The sequence below is a fragment of the Barbus barbus genome (genome assembly GCF_936440315.1).
Source record: "Barbus barbus genome assembly, chromosome: 7".
In the NCBI taxonomy this organism is placed as follows: domain Eukaryota; kingdom Metazoa; phylum Chordata; class Actinopteri; order Cypriniformes; family Cyprinidae; genus Barbus; species Barbus barbus.
This window is the reverse complement of record NC_136735.1, coordinates 1,822,232-1,844,113: the sequence shown is the minus strand read 5'-3', so window position 1 is coordinate 1,844,113 and position 21,882 is coordinate 1,822,232. Positions and strand designations below refer to the sequence as shown.

At 38.3% G+C, this 21,882-nt stretch overlaps 2 protein-coding genes across 2 annotated transcripts in view; one reads left to right on the top strand and one right to left on the bottom strand.

Annotated features, from left to right (window-relative positions):
* LOC306872949 (uncharacterized protein) overlaps window positions 1–21,882 on the top strand; it is an 819,728-nt gene that overhangs the window by 250,939 nt on the left and 546,907 nt on the right. The window lies entirely within an intron of this gene.
* On the bottom strand, window positions 367–15,233 carry LOC306872889 (adhesion G protein-coupled receptor E5-like). The gene is made up of 17 exons (XM_079421800.1): window positions 14,616–15,233; window positions 10,697–10,768; window positions 10,425–10,565; window positions 10,214–10,342; window positions 7,763–7,891; window positions 7,624–7,673; window positions 7,453–7,542; window positions 7,194–7,347; window positions 6,470–6,586; window positions 6,183–6,385; window positions 5,895–6,065; window positions 5,609–5,803; window positions 4,923–5,140; window positions 4,637–4,795; window positions 4,395–4,566; window positions 3,295–3,390; window positions 367–2,687 (listed from the first exon to the last, which is right to left on the bottom strand). The coding sequence occupies exons 1-17, from the start codon at window positions 14,644–14,646 to the stop codon at window positions 2,643–2,645; spliced, it is 2,172 nt and encodes a 723-aa protein (XP_079277926.1). The 5' UTR covers window positions 14,647–15,233; the 3' UTR covers window positions 367–2,642.

The window sequence follows — 21,882 nt, the reverse complement described above, 5'->3', positions numbered from 1 at the left end:
AGAGTATTTTTGTGGAAACAGTGATGCTCTTTATTTTCCAGGATTCTTTGTTGAATATAAAGTTTGAAAGAACAGCATTTATTTGAATTTTAATTTCTAAATATATGTAGTTATTTAAAATCAATATAATGTGTCTTTTCTTATTAAAAATGTTAATTTCATTCAGAAAATAGCATGGGTAGTAGCCGATGTTCATGTTGGAGGGCATGAGAGGAAGTGGAAGTATTAAAAGCTTATTTCTCACAGTGTCTGAGCAGGAAGTGACCGATGGTGTGATTTGGGAGCGTTTCCTATAGGAATAGGTGGAGTGACTTCGGTTTCCACCTGGAACAAACTGATAATCACATAATAAACACAAGAGCCATTAAAAATCACCTGGGAGCGGCTTTAATAACTGTCCCATATGTTTAACATGTTGTTTTAATCAGGATCTCAAACAGTGACTCTATGAAGCTCATGAATATCTAATGAGCCAAAAAACACTTCTGTTTATAATTGTTGCATGTTGCTGAGCTACTCTTTGTAACCCAATGTTTGACACTGAAATGCACTGATGCTGCAATTCTCTCTAGCAATGTTGGCGCCGTGTCACATGATTTATCAACGGTGCGTTACCCTGATTACTGTTCCTGCTCAAACTAACAAAACAAGAGAGGAAGTGAAGGTGGCACTTTGATGCATCAGAGAGTCATTCATACGCTTTTAAAGAACCCACACACCTCAGACCAAAAGAGCTGCAAACAGCACCAGGAATAAACTGTTATGTAAACAGACAGCATATAAACTGAACTACAACAAAACCACAGCGGCTTTCATAAACAAACTGTAGTGTTTCCAGACCACAAATCATATGGTATTCTGTATGTATTTGTGTCTGTGTGTGTGTTTATGTGAAGAGTGACATCATCAGTCACTAGAGGATCTACATGAGCTTCATGATCTTTTCTCAGAATGTTATTAGCTCCGTATCATCTCAGATGGAAGTATGATATAGAATTAAAATGTATGGTATATTTGACAAGGCCACTTGGGAGCAGAAATCAGCCACGGCTTCTCTTAGCAGTTATTTAATACTTGTGGAAAAACATCACAGTACCACCTCAGGGCCAAAAATGACCCTTATTTTAAGTACAAAAATAACAGCAAAAAAATTTACTACAAAAGATAGAAACATTTTTGTGAAAATGTAAAATAAAACAGTTGTTTCTTATCAAATATCATTACACATACAATAGAGAGCTAGTAAAAACAACTGTGTTGCAGAAGCAAGGAGTTTAAAACTTTGGCATTAGATTTTCACATTGTTCTCAAAACGGAAACACTTAAAGCCCAAAGTATGCTTTAGTTTTGCTGAGAAAGAAATCGTGGCATGCGTCATCTGTGTGCCATCAAAGCTATTTTTCTCCAGAGGACCAAACAAGTTCTCTGTACTCTTCTAAACTAGAGCTATGGGAAGCTTCAAACACTCGTCAATGTCTGTTGTTGCATGTCCAGTAGTTTGTTATTGTATAATAACATAATTTACATTACACACACTGTTAGTGGTGGCCGCTGTTTGAAACACAGCTCAATGAATTATCGAAACCTTTGCAAATAATTAGTTTCGAAACAGTGGTTCGGATCGTGTATCAAACTCCCAAAGTGACATGATTTCAGTAAACAGGGCTTTGTTATGTCACATCTGTTTCTAATTATTTCAATGGTTGTGGATTCACTGAGAACCACTGAGCTCGTGTCGCAATATTTCATTGTTTTAGGTGATTAGTTAACTGCATTTGATAGATTATACTTTCAATAAAACCTTTGCAATAGGTTTTATGTTTGTTTTCATTGCATTTACACTATATTGACCCGGTGTTTCTATCTAATCGTTTTACAAAGCAGTTGGTTCCGTTTTCTCTCAAAGCTTTGAAAAGCTTTGTTTCTCTCATCACTCGCTTGCTGTGCATGTGTAAAAGCCAAAGTATACTTAGGGCTTTAGGAAGCTGAATGTAAAAGTTTACTGTGTTTATTTGCATCCATCTGAGAAACACATAATCTCAATGTGTGTATCTCTCCACGATATTATCGTTTCAGGAACAGTATTACTTTGATTTGTTAAGCAGTCTTTACTCTGTGCAATGCAGCACCGGCTCTGTTTAAATAGCTTTATGAACTAAAGTACCTCTCATCTGTTTCTCACATAAATAGAGGTCAAATTTCCCAACAGCGTAAAGAAGTAAAGTGGCATGTAAGTGCAGATCATAAAAACGCGACGGTTTGTGACTGATAATCGATTAAGGCTTCAGAGAACACAACCTCTTTCTTCAAATATCTTCACAACATTTTCATATATAAGCAAATAAAAGCTGCCTTTTGCATGTAATACAAGACATCCTCTAAAGGAACTGCAAAAGCGTCTCCAAAGTCCACTCGAGAAAGAAAACCGCCCTAGATATTTTAGTGATTTATCTGTTTTAGCTGGTATGTTTTGAATCTAGGTCATGTGAGGAGTCGAGACCTGAAATTCTTGCTTAACAGAGGGAAAGAAAGCAGTTACAGCTCTTCTCAATGGCAAGGAGCCCCATGTGCTGCAGAATTAAAGCTCTGTGAGACTTTAAAGGTCAAACATCTACAAGGATCCTGCAGGACTGACAGCCGCTCTATATCTTGGACTCTCCTGTGGTCTGACTGCTCCGGAGAGGTTGCTGTAAAGGTAAAAGCAGAACCACATTCTCATTTATCCAAAACCTGGAAATAAAATGCATTTAATCATCAACTAATCTGAATTATTTAATAATCAGCTGAGTTGTATACGAACTTTAAACCTGCACATAAGCCTGTTTTAGTCAGCTTTTTAATAATTATGTTCCTACTTCGATTCGTTGGAGCAACAAATGTAAACATTTCAATGGTGGCTGAAATAAAACCTTGTTTTGATTGAAGAATTATTCAATCATACGATTTCTTATACGGATTCTTTCAACATGCGTTCTAATGTCCATTAATGTTTATTTTGTGCTATAACTAAAGAAAAAGAGATGATTGTTTCACGTGCCGCTTAAACTGTTACGCATACATTTGTCACGCCACATTAAAGAGCACCAAAACGGTATTTAATGTTTGAATTTGACAAAATAAAGGTGTATTTTATGAATGAAATAGACACCGACAGTCAAAACGCCAGAATGTTGTAATTAGAACATTAGCAGATCATTCTGAGAATGTTTTTATCTTACTTTTATCTAACCATTTCAAAACATTAAAGTAAAAGGTAAAATATTCAACGATGATGTCTTTGCCATGCAGATTTACCTGACTGTTGCTGGACTGATTGGTGCTGAATTCAGAATATTTCTTCTCCTTAAGTGTGCAGATCCTGCTAATCAGCTTGCAGTACTCGTCTCTGATCTGAAGGGGGCGACACAAAACACGTGAAAACACATCTAAGGCTCTTGGAGAGGGGTATAACTGCAGCCTGGAGATCTTCAATGGTGAAAGTCTTTGGCTGTGTCCAAATTCAGGGTCTGCATCCTCCTTAGGATCCTTCCTACCCTGTTGAAGGAGGAGGGATCCTCCGACGTCCGCAAAACCCAGAAGTCGGTGTTTGTGAATTTGGACAGCCTACCCTTCTTTCAGTTCCCTCCCTTACCCGTTGCTCATATCCTGTCGCCTAGCAACCGTGACAGCGCCAAGCAAGAAGCGGGAAAATGGACAAACAAAGAGTTATTCTCCTCATTTTAATTATTTTGGAAGAAATAAAGCAATTAAATAAATTAAATACTTTCTTTGCTCGTTGTCGGAGAGTTTTTTATATCAGACTACAAGACAGTCACATCCAGGTAAGCCATTATAGCCTATTTTTATTTGTTTTTAAGTATTCTACTAATTTCTCCTACAAATTAATTGAGCCGAAGCATAAACTTTAGCTTGTTTTGTCAGAGAAACTCCTCTCCCACTCCGCTACCGCTCGCTTCGTCCGCCATTACGCTCTGCCGAAAAGAATTATGGGATAGGTAGGACGGGAAAGGATCCACCACACCCATCCTTCCAATTCGGGGAAAAGGAGGACGTATTTGTGGGCCGCATTTGAAGGATCCTACGAATTTGGACAGCCTTCGTCGCGGCTCTGTGACGTAACATCCTTCAAATGAGTACTCCGAAGGATGCAGACCCTGAATTTGGACACAGCCTATGTGTGAAGAGACCCTGCCTCATTTTCGAGGTTCTGCCCACTTTTGGAGTTTACGCCCCATTTTGGAGATCTCCGGTCTGCAGTTATACGTACTTGGAGGGCTTTAGTGCAGAATACAGTGAAATGCTTTATGAGGGGGTCAGTCTGTTTGACAAGATCTTTGCAATTTAGCTTGAATCCAGACCATACTGTGTTTGTTGCATTTGTGTGTTTTAAATACCGGTTTGGACAGGAGGCAGTGCATGATGAAGATGAGCGCCCCCTGGAGGCTGTTTAAGATGGTGAAGAGGTACAACGCAACCTGAGTTCCTTCCTCCTGGAAGAGGAAGCAGCCGAATACCCACATCCCTCCAAGAACACACATCTGAGCCACGGCGGTCACCGTAAACCCTCTGAAAGTCACCAGAAATGGGTTAGACTCAATGACTGAATATATTTTGGACTTGTGTAATAAACACTCACCTGATGTTGCGGAGTTTGGAGAGGTCTGGATTGAGGCTGGTGAACTTTTCGGCCAGTTTCCAGACAGTGATGATGAAGACAAAGCTGTTGAGGATGACGATGATGCAGACTGGCGCAAAGAAGCTCCATATGAAATAACGGTCAAGAGAGAGCCAACAGCTGGAACAAAAACACACAAAATAATCATCAAATAGCTGGAAACCACTCAGATAACACTGTGATTTAGAGGCTGTCAAACTCGCTCACATGAAAAGCTGAAACACAAACGTCATGCAAATTTACTCACTGTCTATCGGTGCCGTATCCCTTTGGGAAGGCGATGGCAGAGATGATGACGATGACGAGAGGGACTCCGTATCCCACCAAATACATGTGGAGATGTTTTAATGTGGTGTGAAACACCAGCACAACCATCCGGTAGAGCTGAACCCCCTCCAGCAGCATCCAGCAGAACGCAGACAAGAAGAAGAAATGAAGCAGACCGGCCACAATCGCACACGCTACCTGAGACAAACGGAGAGAAACAGTACAACTACATGAGTCATTGCTAGCATGTTTTAACATTTTGCTAACATGTTTTAGCACGTTGTACTAGGATAGTCGTTAAGCTTTGCTAGTGATAGACAGCTTAAATACTCTACATGTCCTATTGTACAAAAGTTTTCACCCCCTCAAAGAAAACGTATGGGATTTTTTTAACTTTGTATTGTACGGTTTACAAAAACGATTAATGAGAAAAAGATACAGCAACCCAAGTTGGACCAGTCTGAAGGACCGACCTGAGTTTAGTGGTTGTAGCTTAAAAACTCTAGGAGGAGATACAGTCCAAATTTAGGCTTAGAAATAGAAGCTTAAATAGTAGATCAGTATCTTGGCGTTGTCAAGCCAGCATAATAAACAGTAAACACTGCTTGTGATTCTCTACCTTTTTGGCGTTAAGGCCCCCATATACAGAAGATTCAAGACACACACCTGATTGTGAGTGCTGGAGATCCCGCAGAGGAAGACGAGGTCTGCGATGAAGAGACAGATGCTCAGATGGAGGTGGATGCTGGTCCGGGTTCCTTGGATGGAGCGGCAGAACTTGAACGTCAGGATGCAGAGAAACAAACAGACCAGAGACAGAACTAAACCCACACGCGTGATCAACACCAAATCAAATGAGTCCTGGAGGAGAGGAAGAGGAAAAATCATCACCATTTCATCTATAATCTGAATTAAATATGTTAAATCCCAGTTTTCTGGCTCACAGATGTACCTGGACAGGATAGAGAGCCATTAACACAGCAAAACTACTGAGATGAGAGCAGGAGCACACTGTATGAGTGCTGTTAGACTCCGCCCTCTCACAGCCCCGCCCAGACCACGCCCCCTCCACCTCATCCCAGTACACACAGGAGTAAGCCACGCCCCCAGACTCCGCCCTCTCCTGAAGAAGAATGATTGACAGTTCAGAAAAGGAAAAGGGTTTGATTTTCTGCATATAAAATGGGTGTCTCCAGTGAGATCTTGTGCTGGTCATAAGCTGATATGTCAGTATCTTCACCTCCACGTGTGTAAAGACGAGCATCACCGGCTCTGACAGCTGTTTGGTTTCTGTATTACTGACGACGGCCGTCACCACTTTAGAGTTGAGTTGATAAGTGACGCTTCTCTCTTTATCATCTGATTTCTTGCTTCTTATCTTGTGGAGCATGTCGCTGGAGGAGTTTAGACCTTTATAACTGACCAGTGCCGCAAACGCAAAACCTAGAAAAAAACCCCAGCAGTTACATCTCGTCATGAAAGTGCTGATGGTTTCATAAGGTCATATATCTACATGTTTATTTGTACCTGGATATGAATCCCCTACAACTGTTTCCCAGCTGGTGCTGAAGAGGGTGGAGTCTGTGCTCAGAGTGACACGCCCACTGGGCGGAGTCTGGCTCCGTGTGACTGCAACCTCAGCAACTGTCAATCACATGATGATACAGAACAACTGCCTTCAATCTTAAACAACAATTACAAATGAATTTGTGTAAATCTGTGTTTATAGTCAAATCTATTTTTCGCAACAGTATTTCCATTCAGTAATCAGTTTCTGCAGGTTTTATGAATGTGATTTTAAGACTTTTAAAGACCTTTTTAAGAGCAAATAAAGCAAATCCAGTACAGACATATAAAGATTCCCAAATAAACATACATATACTTGAAAAGCAAAATGACATTAGATAAGAAAGTCTTGTTTACTGAAAAACGGTTCAAAATGAAGTGAATTAAAAATGAAGTTATGATTAGAACAAATATTTGTCAATGGTTTCAAAAATTCAACTTAATGCAAAAGTAAAATAAGATATTTGTTCTTGTTTTAAACATAAACTCGCTTTATTTTGTTCATTTTCTCAGAAAACGAGGCTTCATATCTTCATTTTGCTTCTAAAGTAAAGTATTTGATTTAAGAATGTTTAGATATTAGAAAATATTTGCACTGATTTAAGACCCGTAATTAAGACTTTTAAAGACCTGCAGAAACGCTTGAACACAGTGTGACTGAACTGTAATGTCAGTGGTTTCTCACAGGTGTTGTTCGTCTCCATCCTGGTCACAGGCTCTCTCAGCTGAGGTCCAATCAGACGCATGCTGTTCTCCACCGCACCCAGAAACTGACTCAACATCTTCCCATCAGCGATGTTTCCTTCAGACAGCAGCTCGTCAGTGAAAGTGAACACATTCTGTCAAACCCAGTGAGATTTAGAGGAATATTCCCGGTCAGACTGCTCTGTCAACACGCACAGAAATGCAGAAGAAAACAGGAGGAAATCGTCTGTTTGTTTCACCTTCAGTAACTGCTTTCCCGTCTGACGGCTGCCGTTTGGATCACGCAGAGACTCACAGCTGCTCCTCAACAGCCTCAGTAAATTCTTCAACTAGAAGACACCCAGAAACCAAACTCTGATTACTGACTATTCACGAAGTACTACCAAAATAATCACGAGGAGTCATTCTACCTTCACAGGCGCGTCCTCCGTGTCTAATTCAAAGTCGTCGCAGCTCAACTCTGCGCACAGCAGCAAAACACAGTTGATTGTTTTGCACATTAGCACAGCTACACCAACACAGACAAGCACATGCAAACTGAACGCTCACCGATGCATTTTGACTGGTTGTTGCCATAGTTACTGTAACCCTGGTGGCATTTGCAGCTGTAGCCGCCTGGATGATTGAAGCACTGAGCGTTTCTGCCACAAACATCTGGATCTGAACACTCATTGATGTCTGTGAGAGGAAGAAGACGTATGAATGCAGATTCCCATGACTATATTTGTGTTTTATAACATTGCTGTCATTTAGATATACAGGCAGATATAGACTATGCATATATTCAAAAGAGAAGAAATGCTTCCATTCAACAAGGATGCATTAGGGTGTTTTCCAGAGGCAGACAGTAATAAGTACATTTACTTGAGTATTGTACTTTTTGAGTATCTGTACTTTACTAATATACTATACACAATATTGTCTGATTTTGCTCCTAATAAAACACAATACAGGTGTTGGACTTGAAGCAGCACTGCACAGTTGTGTGTGTGACATCAAAGTACTGCGAGAGCAATTAGACAGCATTTTTGTTTTGATGTCAAATAAGTCTTGCTGTTTTGCTTTTTTGTTAAAGCTGTGTTGCTGTTGTAAAGTTATACAGCTACAGTTGTGTTGCTGGGTTTTAAAGCAGGTTTGATTTTTTTTCTTCCTTATCACTCTGTATTTACAGGATTTCACTGTCCGCTCTGTTCAAATGTGGATGAATAAAATAGATGTGTTTGTTTTTTTCCCCATAGGTTTTTACCATTCTAAAAGGTGTAATGTATTATAAGATGCTTCAGAGGTATTGCAAGTATTATGTACAACAGTATATTACAGTATATTAGTATAATTTCTGAAGCATCATGTGACACTGAAGACTGGAGTAATGATGCTGCAAATACAACTTTGATCACAGCAATAAATGACAGTTTAACAGATAAAGTTTTAAATTGTAATAATATTTCACAAAATTACTGTATTTTATTTTTGATCAAATAAATGCAGCCTTGGTGAGCAGAAGACCCTTCTTTTCTCTCAAAAACACTCAAAATCTCACTGACTCCAAGCTTTTGACACACATATAATGATTATGATTAAAATGTAATTTAATGAGCTGTTATAGCTGTGACAGCAGACACACACAGCATGTTATGATGGTTGTGATCAGTACTCAAACACACTGGTGTCAGTATTGTTATTAGCAGCAGCAGGACACTGGCTCTCACTGTGACGGGTTGGTTTCCCTTCAGTTCTGTTTTGACCTTATTTGGTAGTTCCTGTTCTAGTTTAGTTCATGATTAATCATCGTTTAGTTCTTTCACCTGTTGTGTGTTAATTATCTTGTTTGCTCTTTTGTTCCCACACTGAGGACAAAGACTCATCCACATCTGCAGCTCACACACACACACACACACACAGACACAGACAGACGAGTGTTTCATTTAGACATGAGCACAAGAACACACATAAAGTAGTTAAATGATAGCGGTTAGAGACACAACGACAGCTGTCTTACACTGGAAAACACATTTATCAGCTTCATGTGGAAACATCTAAGTGAACTTTGTTAATGATTGCATCAGCCAAAGTAAATTAGGTCAACTATCTCACTGTGCTTCTGGATGAATCCAGGACTTCCTGATCGACTGCTACTAGTTTTGTAAATATATAGCAACTCGTACTGTTTTGCAAAGTTTCTTTTTGTATGAGAAACCCAAGATAATCTAAAACATTTGTCAAAATGTGCAGCAAACATCAGAGCTCAATGCATGAGACGCAATATGTCGAAATGCAACTCAACTTGATCTATTGGCAGTCTGACAAATGAGCCGTCCTTTCTATCAGATGTTTTTACATGTTTTGCAAAGGCAAATGTAATGCTTTCATTCGCTAGATGATAAATTAACGGTACCTGCATGCAAAGTCATAATCATGTGGAGAAGTAGCATACTGCATCTTCATGGCGTATACTGCGTACAGTTACATTTACATTTATTCATTTAGCTGACGCTTTTATCCAAAGCGACTTACAATGTCTATATATGTCAGAGGTCACACGCCTCTGGAGCAACTAGGGGTTAAGTGTCTTGCTCAGGGACACATTGGTGTCTCACAGTGGATTCGAACCCGGGTCTCTCACACCAAAGGCATGTGTCTTATCCACTGCGCCATCACCACCCGATATTCTTCCCAAACAGAGTCCATCATTAATACAGCACTGAGCTGCTGGCAAGAACTGACTCTGTGAACTTATTGTATATGCTTAAAAATGCTAAATGCACCATACAGAAGTTGGATGGCTACATATTTCTGTTTTTTAAATTTGTTATCTAATATTTATCTATGTTAGGAGTATTTAGGTATGGATTTAAACACCACTTTAACTAGCTGACACTATAAAATTCACCATTTCAGTAAAGACTCGTTCTGGAAGGCAAGCATTGAAAAAAGCCATTTCTGAAACTGATTATAATGATGAGCAGTCGAGTGAAAAGCAGTACGATTGAGGACACTCACCGTCACATCCTGAGTCTGTTCTCGAGAGTCGGTATCCATTTCGACAGATGCACTTGTACGAGCCGATGGAGTTCACACAGTACATACCACCTGAGCATTCAAGTGTTTTATCAATACACTCATTGATATCTGTTGGGGGAAGCAGTGGATATTAGTTACAGTATTTAAATCATAGTAGTGGACTCTTTTATCCCTTATTTCTCTCTCGTACCCTCACACTCTCCCGTTGTTGCTGTAAAATTGGGTGTTGTTGATTTAAATCCTTCATTGCAGGTGCAGTAGTAACTTCCATTAGTATTGAAACACTGAGCGTGATCACCACACACATTTGGCTTCGCACACTCATCCTCATCTGTAAGAGAGACAATCAGGAAAGAAACATCATTACAACGTTAGAAGAGAACTACAGATACACAAAGTACAGACCGTTAACTGTGTGTTATAACAAATACGTATTGTATTAAAACACAAGTTGCTCATTACCAACACAGATCTTCTTTTTTATTTTGAATCCAACGTCACATCCACGAGATTCACTAGACTGCAGGAACAGACCTGATGAAGACAAAGAAAACAAGATCTGTTTAATTATGCATGCATTTATAAATCTATAAATCATCCAGCCATCCGAAAAAACTCTCCTGTCAGACCAAATTATACTTTAAATTATTAAATTAAGCAATATGTTATGAATGTGGCCACATCTGATGGGTGTCAGGCACAACCTAAAACACAAAGTTATTACAGACACAAGTTTGAATAAAAAAATAATAATTTACTAAGCAGTTTCATTTATTAATATTCTCATTTATGCATTATTTAATAATGTTCGTTTACATTTAGTAATTTAGCAGACACTTAAATGAGGACAATAGAAGCAATAGAAACAGCAATGATATACAAGTGCTATAACAAGTCTCAGTTAGCCTAACGCAGTACACTTAGCAAGATTTTTTTAAAATTAAATAATAAATGAAAAGAAAACAGATAGAATAGAAAAAGAGTAGAGCAACTAAGTGTTAGAGGTTTGTTAATTGTATAATAAATAAAAAGAAAAATAGATAGAATACAAAAAGAGTGCAATAGAGTGCAAGTCTAAAAGGGAGAAGTGTTTTTTTGTTTTTTTTAAGAATAGAATTAGAATAGAGTGCTAGAGGGTCAAATAAAGATGGAAGAGATGTGGTTTAGCCGTTTCTTGAAGATGGCTAAGGATGCAGCTGCTGGAATTGAGTTGGGCAGGTCATTCCACCAGGAGGGAACAGTTAATTAATCACTCCATCATATCTCATCTTTATATGCTAAATCAGCGATACAGAAACCCCAGTGAGACTCCATGCTGCTGTAAAAGGATTGCTTTGTTTGTTTGAGAATCGCTATCAGGCCAGATGGATTCTGTTTGTTGTATCCATTTTTCAAATAAAGAAGTATCCATTTTAGCAAATAAAAAATGGGTAGTTGTCAAGGGGGACATTTTTTAAAAACTGTGTTTTTTGACTATTGTGAGATTGAAATAACTTTTAAGCTAGCTTCCACTTTATGTTGTTGAGTAACCAACAGTGTTCATTCAGTGAAAATTCAAAATCAGAGTCAAACAACTATGTACTTTGTTTTCGAACGATTCACAAAGTGATATGTTCATAAGAGTCAACTGAATCACTGGTTGCACAGTATGTTTATGATTCAATAAAAAGAACTGACTTGTACGAGTCAACTGAATCAGACTACACTGGTTCTGTGGTGTGTTTTTGATTCACTGAAAGAACAGAGTAGTACGAGTCAACTGAATCAGACTACACTGGTTGTGTTGTGTATTTTTGATTCAGTAAAAAGAACTGGCTCATAAGAATCATTTGAATAGGACTACATAGTGTGTGAGGCATGTTTTGATTCACTAAAAGCACACTCCTTTTAAGAGCCTTTCATTGTGAATTGGACTATTCTAGTCACGCTGTGTTTGTTTTTGCGTGCAGCCCACGATAACAGCTCAGTGTTTTTATTAGGCAATTTAAAATGATTGAGCTCGGCAAACAGAGAGGTAACTTTGACATGTCTTTTCCATGGCATAGTATATTCAAACGCTGCAGGATATGAGTGAATAAGATGTGATCTTCACAGTGGTGTGGTTAACCTTTGACACATTCTCAAGAGGATATGTGTTTTCCTGATAGTCAAAAATATTTGATCTGCCTTATCTTGTGGATAATATGAGGCAAGTATTCTAACAAACTTCTATAAAGTCCAAATATTGGCATTGAAAATGACGAAATGAAGGTTGAATACAGTTTTTGCATCCTTAACATGTAACGTACATGTATTGTTGTAGCTTTTTATTGCAGTCTGCATGCAAACAAAACACACTTTCACACATATACAAAACTCGTACACGTACACGTGGGTAGATGAAAGTTCTGTATATGTGTGAAAGTGTGTTTTGTTTGCATGCAGACTTCTGACCCAGAACCATTGTGTACGTGTTCAGGAAACCACAGATGCGATTGGAAATGCCCGGTACAAGCTGCAGCGAGTGCTGCGGCTGAAGTGTTGAACGATTCTGTAAAATAAACTAAACGAACATTTCTCACAACTCTCAGATTAATCTGTTCATCTCCAAAACGAGGGAGCGCTTAACAGCCTTTTCAGACCTTCTTTTTCTCACCTACTGATTTATAGTTTAACAGAGCTACAGATGTGACGCACGATTTTCCACACAGCACTCGCACTTACATGCAACTCATTTTTGGATAATGTTGCAATATTTATTTCAGTGTCAAACCTAATGTCTAACATGTGAGTGTAGAAAAACCCCTAAATAAAGTATAAGGTCAGTGAGTGATTTTGTGTCATCCCTTGTAATGTATATTTGGGTTTCATTTTGACTGTTGGTGGTAAAATATGCTGCAGTAACCTATGATTTGCTTTGTGTAGCCTGTGGAGTTTTTCAGTAGTGGTGGTGAACTAATAAAACAAGTCAGATGTGTTACTTTCACGTGTCTGTATTTAAGCAAAACTTGCAGTGAACAGGTACAGTGGCATCTATTCAGCATCATGTGTCAGGCAATCATGCGTGTGCGGTAGAGGTTTGAACTAGAGCGGACGTTCATCTCAACCATCTGTGGTTATAATGCCACAAGTTTCACGGGTAAGATTTAGCAACACCATGTATTTAGTTGACTTCTAGATACAATTCTGCACTCTATACCACTAAACTCAACCCTCCCACAAGACTTTCAGCATTCTTATATTTTCACTAAATCATGTTTATTAAGATGTTTCCTCTTGGGAAATGGATTTTAGCTTTTACAGTCATTGTGGAGACATTTGGTTACATATAATTTATGCAAACCTTGACCCACAACCATGGTGAGACCAAGTGTCAAATGAAGTGTGGGCGACCAGACATTAGATTCCACAGAAAGCGTTTCAGCGAGATGCTGAGGAAAAAATGCAAGGGCTTGTGAAACTGAAGCTCCGTCATAGAAGTTGAGAAAGCTTTAACTGTGCTGCACCACATTCTCACGCAGAGCTGCGCTGATCAATGAGAATTACAGAAGAGCACTGTTGAAAATCCAATTAGCTGTTTTCCCTTTTGTTTGAAGAACTTTTAATATTTTTGGAACCTTTCAATTGGCAAAAAAAAAAAAAAGGTTCTTTCAGTTTTGATTATTAAAATGTTCTCCAAAAATGGTTCCTTGAAGAACTGTTCAGTAAAAGGTTCTTTGGGATGGTTCCCCATGGTTCCTCTTTGGCATTGGTGTAAAAACTCCATTTTGGAAGCGTTATATTTAAAAGTAAAATTATGAATTTTGAGAGTCAATTCATTGAATTATTGACAAAGAGATACATCTAAAAGATAACTGTTTTCTCAAAATTATGAGTTTTGTATATAATTAAAGAATGTGGATGTGATGTATAGATTCCATTCAACCAGCCTGTGACATAACCCACAGATGCCAATAAGAACCTTTATTTTTAAGATTGTAGGTGTCTATCTTCAGCATTTTACTTCATAATGAATCTTACTTTAATGAAATCCAACATAAACAAACAGGCATAAAACCTATAATATCCAACATACAATAAATTTGATATAGAACTGTTGACAAAAAAATAAAAAAAGCACACACAAACAGCTGTTTTGATGTAGTTTCTTATCAGCCTTATCTTACTGTCCTCTGGTGTCTGTCTTTTGTCTAAGAAAGAGACTCTTCGTTATGATTCAGTGAAGAGCTTCTGTCTGGTTTCATGGAGAATAGAGTCCACTCAAAGAATGGAGTCCTTGTTTAACACATACACACACACACACACACACACACACACCCTTATATCCTCATGTCTGACACACCAGTCCAGCTCCAGCTTATATATTGACAAATATATTCAACACACACAAACACCTACTCACCCAAAAGAAGAAGTGCCCCCTTCAGCTCCATGTTAGGAAGCACTGTATCTGCTGTCAGTCTGTTTATGATATGAATTTCCCAAAGGAAATCTGTATTCCAGTAAGTCACGGGCTTTCTCTCTATATTCTTCAGGACTCTGTGGTCTTCTCCTCAGCTCTTCTCTGTCTGATAAGAAGCTCTTTTAAAATAATGTATGTCTCTTTCTTTTTTCTAAAGTTTCCAGTTTCCCAGACGATTCCTCCTTGGGACCTTCTCGTCTTTCATGGCCTCATGCGTTATTCTGTCTTCACTCTTCAGATGTGTGCGCTGCTACTGGACGAGAAGTCAGAGACACACAGACACAGAGAGAGAGAGAGAGAGAGAGAGAGAGAGAGAGAGCGCGCAGCTGTTGTCGCTCAGTGCCAGGCGCTCATGTATCAAACGCGCGCGCTCTCTTTTTTTGGAACGTTTCCCCCATTTTCAAAATAACGTCTTTTCAAAACCGTTATAAGATTTTTTTTTCGTCAGTCAAATATAAAAACGCGCTTAAACAAGATTAACTAACTTAACGCTGCAAGACTTGTTTTCAGTGGCTGTATCTTAATTCCACATATTATTCTCTTACAGCATTTGTAGAGGTTTTCCCCCAGGGGTCTGACAGACTCATATCACAGCAAAAGGGGGTTTTGGACACTCCTTTCACTCACAATGGGGCCCGGTGTTGGCGCTCGCGCCGGTGACGTCACATCCTGAGTTGAGCAACCGATTTACAAACACTCTGAAATATGTCACTGTTCTGTTTATATAATTTAAGAAGGTATTGCGGTCATATTTACAGTTCTAATCTGACTGTGGGGTCAAACTGAGAATATGAGCACAGTTATGACTATTACATTTACATTTATTCATTTAGCAGACGCTTTTATCCAAAGCGACTTACAATTGAGGAATACAATAAGCAATACATTATAAAGAGGCAAACAAACACAAGTTAAGGAAAGAGAGCAGAGTTAAGGAAAGTTAAGGTTAATTTTGTCTTATTAAGATGAAGTCGGAAGTGATGACGGAAGAGATTTCAAGTGTTGCTTGCAAATGGTCAGGGATTCAGCATTCTGGATAGGGGTGGGAAGTTCATTCCACCAACCAGGAACGGTGAAGGAAAACGTTCTGGAAAGTGATTTTGTGCCTCTCTGTGATGGCACCACGAGGCGTCATTCACTTGCAGATCTCAGACTTCTGGAGGGGATGTAGTTTGTCATAAGTGAGTGGAGGAAGGAGGGTGCTGAGCCTGTGGCTGTTCTATATGCAAGCATCAGTGTCTTGAACTTGAAGGAGAGAGACAGGAAATGTGAAGACCAGTACCTCCACCCTTCCTAGCCTGGCGGGGGTGTGAGAGAAGGAGAAGTTGTTAGAAAGAGCAGCAGGGGTTGCTGAGTCTTCTGGATGAATCCAGGTCTCAGTCAGGACCAAGATGCTAAGTGCAATTTGGGAAGCAATAGCAGGAATAAGATCTGCTTTGTTGACAGTAGACTGACACTGGCCCATAGAGAAAGAGAGGTAAAGAAGAAGAGGTTCAGATAGAACGCAGGTGAGCAAGATTGCATTGCCGTCTGCGTTTGATGCAAGAGCGTTGTTGTGAATATTCACACACACACACACACACACACACACACACACACAGTCTCTATAAATGGGCTGCTGGTGGATTCCAATTATAGTGATGTGATGGCACACACTCACACACACACACGTTTGTTTTTGTGAATTGTGGGGACATCACATAGGCGTAATGGTTTTTATACTGTACAAACTGTATTTTCTATTGCCCTACACCTAAACCTACCCCTTACAGGAAACTTTATGCATCTTTACTTTCTCAATAAAAACTCATTCTGTATGATTTATAAGCTTGGAATCACGGGGACAATGAAAATGTCCTCACAAATCACCTTCTCCTTGTAATACCGATGTCATACCCATGTCATTATACAAATATGTCACAAACACACACACACACACATTCTCTCTGTCTCCTGCTGTGATGGACTGTTGGGAATTGATGTTGTATATCCTCCACACACACACACACACACACACACAGAGAGAGAGAGAGAGAGAGAGAGAGAGAGCACTGGGTCATGGGAAAGGTCAGGAAGAAAGACATAGAATTTTAACTTATTTTAAATCAATCACTTGAGTGGCCTCTCTCTCTCTCTGTGTGTGTGTGTGTGTGTGTGTGTGTGTGTGTGTGTGTGTGTGTGTGTGTGTGTGTGTGTGTGTGTGTGTGTGTGTGTGTGTGAGAGAGAGGAAGAGAAACAGACTAAACACACTCATGAAATGGTATGTAAAGCCGGAAGACTTGGAATCATCAGCTGATGTTTTGTTGATTTTTATTTAATGTATGAAGTCAGTTCATCACATTCACTATCAACATCATCCACTAACAAATAAATCTTCATCTTCAAGACTACATTTATTGGTTTAGTATTTCAAATCGTACAAAAATGTATATAGAAACAGAGACATGTTTGTTTTGCTTTCTTTTTATTTACTGTTTCATAATTTTATTTACTGTTTCATAATCTGTTCAAGAGTCATGGTAAACATTATTAATGCTTTGGCAATACATTGCATGATTTGTCATATCATTAAAGCACATTTGAAATGAAATGAGAGAGAGTTTAGCGCTTTCTGTTTTCGTGAACACAAAACTAAACACCTTTTGCTTTCTGAATTATATTTGAGAAGAGAAAAGAGGAAATGGGCATTAAAACATGAGACAATCAGAATAACAGCTGATCTGTTCTCCAGAAACCTGATGACGTCTTAGACTCTCATTCATTAGCCAGACAGAAATGCACAAAAACTAAATATAATGAATATGTTATTCTAATTTTTGGACTGCACATTAGCAGCATCAGCAGTGCAACTCGTAATACAAACATGCACTAAATACTCGCCAGTGCATTTTGACTGGTTGTTGCCATAGTTACTGTAACCCTGGTGGCATTTGCCCCTGTAGCCGCCTGTATCACTCACTCATCTGTATCTGTAAGAAAATCAGGAAGAAAAAAGTTAGAAGACTAGAAGTACATAAATTCTGAGAGACATGCAGACCATTAACTATGTGTGTTTTGACAGAAACATATTGTATTAAAATTAATAAAGTGCTCATTACCAACACAGATGTTGTTTCTTCTGTCAAATCCAATGTTGCATCCACCAGATTCGCCAGACACCAGGAACAGAGCCGATGAAGAAAAAAATATTATCTGTCTTTGTGTATAGAGGATACAACACTTTGATAAAGTTGAAATCATATCAGGCAAGTTTGTGTTTATTATTAGGCACAAGTTTAAATGAAAATAGTCATTGCGATAAGCAGTTTCATTTGGTACATTTCTGGATATCAAAACAAGTCATCAGATCCCAATTATTATGCACAGTCAGCTATAAGTATTAATTACAAGTCATTCTGCATGAACCTCGCAGTGCATTATGGGTATTCCCTAGCTGTTGAGTCTATGAAGGGAAGGGAAAAAATACTACCGGAACCAATGCCGCTGATAAGTGGGTGGCTCTATACTTCAAGGATCTTTGGAAGGCAGTTGTAAAAGACAGTTGAAAGGTTTGGAAGTTTATCCTTCGCTTCACCCAATCATTTGCACACATTCCAGTTCACAGAAGACATTGACAATTAATCAGCACTGAGATCTGCCAAGTCTATTACAAAAGTCCATTTTGAGAAGCAGCTTGCATCTGTTGTACAATGCAGTGCATTGTGGGACTGAATGAGTGCACTCAATACGGTCCTGTGCGTTTTCGTACACCACTACAAATGTCAGTCCCATCAAATAGTGTTCTATATGAGGGTATATGGACGAGTGATTCACTAAAAAGAACTTACTCATAAGAGTCATTTCTCAGTGAATCAGACTGTACTTGTTGTGCTGGAATTGTTTTGCGTGCAGTACGCTGGACCAACTCAATAGAAAGAAGTGTTTTTTCACCCAAAAGAAGAAGTGTCCACTTCAGCTGTGTGTTAGGAAACATCGTAGCTGCTGTGAGATTCCTGTCTATTTACGCTTTAGTTTTTGATATATGAAATTCCTGAAGAAATCTGTATCTTAGTAAGTTTCTAGTTGACTCTTTCTTCTCCTCTGATGTTTTTCAGGTTTACTGAGGTCTGATAGATTTGAATAAGTGCAAAAATAATGCTCTGATAATGTCACATGCTGAGATGCAGGATGTTTTGTTACTTCCGATGTGACTGACAAGTGAGAATATGAGCACATCTGAACATTCATGTTACTTATATGACACTATATTATTGTTTTTCTATCAGGTGACTGATCTCTTCTATTGCCTTACTTGGCAACGACACATCAAATATCTTCACAAGCCACTCGTCAGTATATTTCACTATATTATGAGGACAAAACAGGAAACATTCTCAAAACTTTCTCTGAAAGCTGTGAACAAACCTTCTTCCTGTAAAATTAATAGAATGTTCATTCAAATTTCTCTGCTCTTTAATAATGTTCTAAAAAAGATTAATATAAATATATTATTGAAGCATTGTATGTTTTTCTGAAATGCATTAGTTGGATGTTACATTTTTTTGTTACTATTTGTTTGTACTAACATTCAGAGGTAACATTTTTAGAACTTAATAGGTACACTACACTGTAAAAAAAACTAAAATTTAAGGCAACCAGCTTCAGCAGATTTTTGAGTTCTCTCAAATTATTTTTGTAGGAGATTCTCAACTGTTTGTTGGATAAACTTAAAACAACAAGTTGAGGAAATTCAAAAATCTGCTGAAGATGGTTGCCTTAAAATTTCGAGTTGGCTCAATTTGTTTTTTTTTTTGTTTTTTTTTACACAGTGTAGTAAAACATTCTTAGAACATATTTTTGCTAGCTTGGTTATAATGGGAAAATTTCAGCTTCATAAGGAGCAGAGTCTTTTCTCTTCACTGACTTCACTTACACTGCATATATTTTCAACCAGATAATCATGGGTCAGCTGAGTTTTGTTCTGATGAGGTTTAAAGTTCTTAACGACATAAAGGGTAAACAGCCAAGACAACAAGTGTCTAATTTTGTTGTACTTTCTGAAGAAATTTAGAGGAACTGCCATTCCACATCACATAATCTGATTGACAGAAGCATTCAACACCACAAACAGAGCAAGTTTTCTGCCCGTCTGCACTCCACTTGCATAAAAACTAGTCATATTTATGAAAGGATTCTTCTGTATTGAGTCAAAATCTAAAAATCTCAACAAAGCATTCTTCACTTCCACTACAAAGCCTTTTTAGGCAGAAAACACAGAAGAACAACATTAATCCTAATTACAGGTGGTGGAATTACAGTGAACTTTCCGTTCACTCAGACTCTTCTATTAAAGGTGAACTAAACGTACTTGTGCCATTCTGATGTGAACCTGAAACATGCAGCTCTTAAACAGATCAGCATCTGTGTTTCACTTCTGTTTCTCTCACATGAGTGTGTTCAGCATCTCTGCATATGTGACACTTTCCCATGCAGCGAAAAGAGAACCTTCTCAGAACATTCTCTCAAAGCTACGAACAAATGTTTCTCCTGTAACTTTAATAGAATGTTTGAAGTTATTTGGTTTTAAAAATGTTCTCAAAACAGCATTTATACATCATTCATGGAATGTTTCAATTTCTGAAACTTTTTAGCTAGATGGTTTTTTTTTTAAATTTTGCTACTTGTTTTTGTTTTTAGAATGTCCAGAGAACTTTCAAATGTAACGTTTGTGTGCAAAATGATACAAGCGAAACATTCTTAGAATGTTCATCAGCTCATGTAGATCCTCTAGTGACTGATGATGTCACTCTTCACATAAACACACACACAGACACAAATACATACAGAATACCATATGATTTGTGGTCTGGAAACACTACAGTTTGTTTATGAAAGCCGCTGTGGTTTTGTTGTAGTTCAGTTTATATGCTGTCTGTTTACATAACAGTTTATTCCTGGTGCTGTTTGCAGCTCTTTTGGTCTGAGGTGTGTGGGTTCTTTAAAAGCGTATGAATGACTCTCTGATGCATCAAAGTGCCACCTTCACTTCCTCTCTTTTTTTGTTAGTTTGAGCAGAAACAGTAATCAGGGTAACGCACCGTTGATAAATCATGTGACACGGCGCCAACATTGCTAGAGAGAATTGCAGCATCAGTGCATTTCAGTGTCAAACATTGGGTTACAAAGAGTAGCTCAGCAACATGCAACAATTATAAACAGAAGTGTTTTTTTGGCTCATTAGATATTCATGAGCTTCATAGAGTCACTGTTTGAGATCCTGATTAAAACAACATGTTAAACATATGGGACAGTTATTAAAGCCGCTCCCAGGTGATTTTTAATGGCTCTTGTGTTTATTATGTGATTATCAGTTTGTTCCAGGTGGAAACTGAAGTCACTCCACGTGGCTATTCCTATAGGAAACGCTCCCAAATCACACCATCGGTCACTTCCTGCTCAGACACTGTGAGAAATAAGCTTTTAATACTTCCACTTCCTCTCATGCCCTCCAACATGAACATCGGCTACTACCCATGCTATTTTCTGAATGAAATTAACATTTTTATTAAGAAAAAACACATTATATTGATTCAAAAAAACTACATATATTTAGAAATTCAAATTCAAATAAATGCTGTTCTTTCAAACTTTATATTCAACAAAGAATCCTGGAAAATAAAGAGCATCACTGTTTCCACAAAAATACTCTTTTCAGCTTTTCAGCATTAATCAGAAATTCACAATTTGACTGTATTTGTTATGAAATAAATGCAGCCTTGAGCAGAAGAGCCTTTTTAGTCATTGGTATGGTATGTGTGCTCTAGTTAAAAGTACTGGAAGTTCAAAGCATTTTTAGGAGCAGGATTTGATTTATAAATCACTAAAACTGAGTCACATGTCCTTATTTATAGTTAAATGTGTGTGTGAGCAGAATAGCTGTTTCTTAATAGACTAACGCAGTAAATATTAATGTTACAAAAAGCTTTGGTCACTTAAAAGCAAAAAGGCTGAGAGAGAATAAAAGTTAAGCGTTTGTCTTTGTTTCTCTTGGAAAAGTGAGGGGGTGGGATTTTAGATGAGCAGATGTTTCCTATCCAGGAGTTTAACAGACTGTGTGTCTTTGAGATGGAAAAACACATCTAATCAATGCAAGGCAGTTCATATTTTCATGGTGTGCAGCAAAGAAATGAATGCACATCAGCAGAAGTGCTGCTAATATTGCATCTGA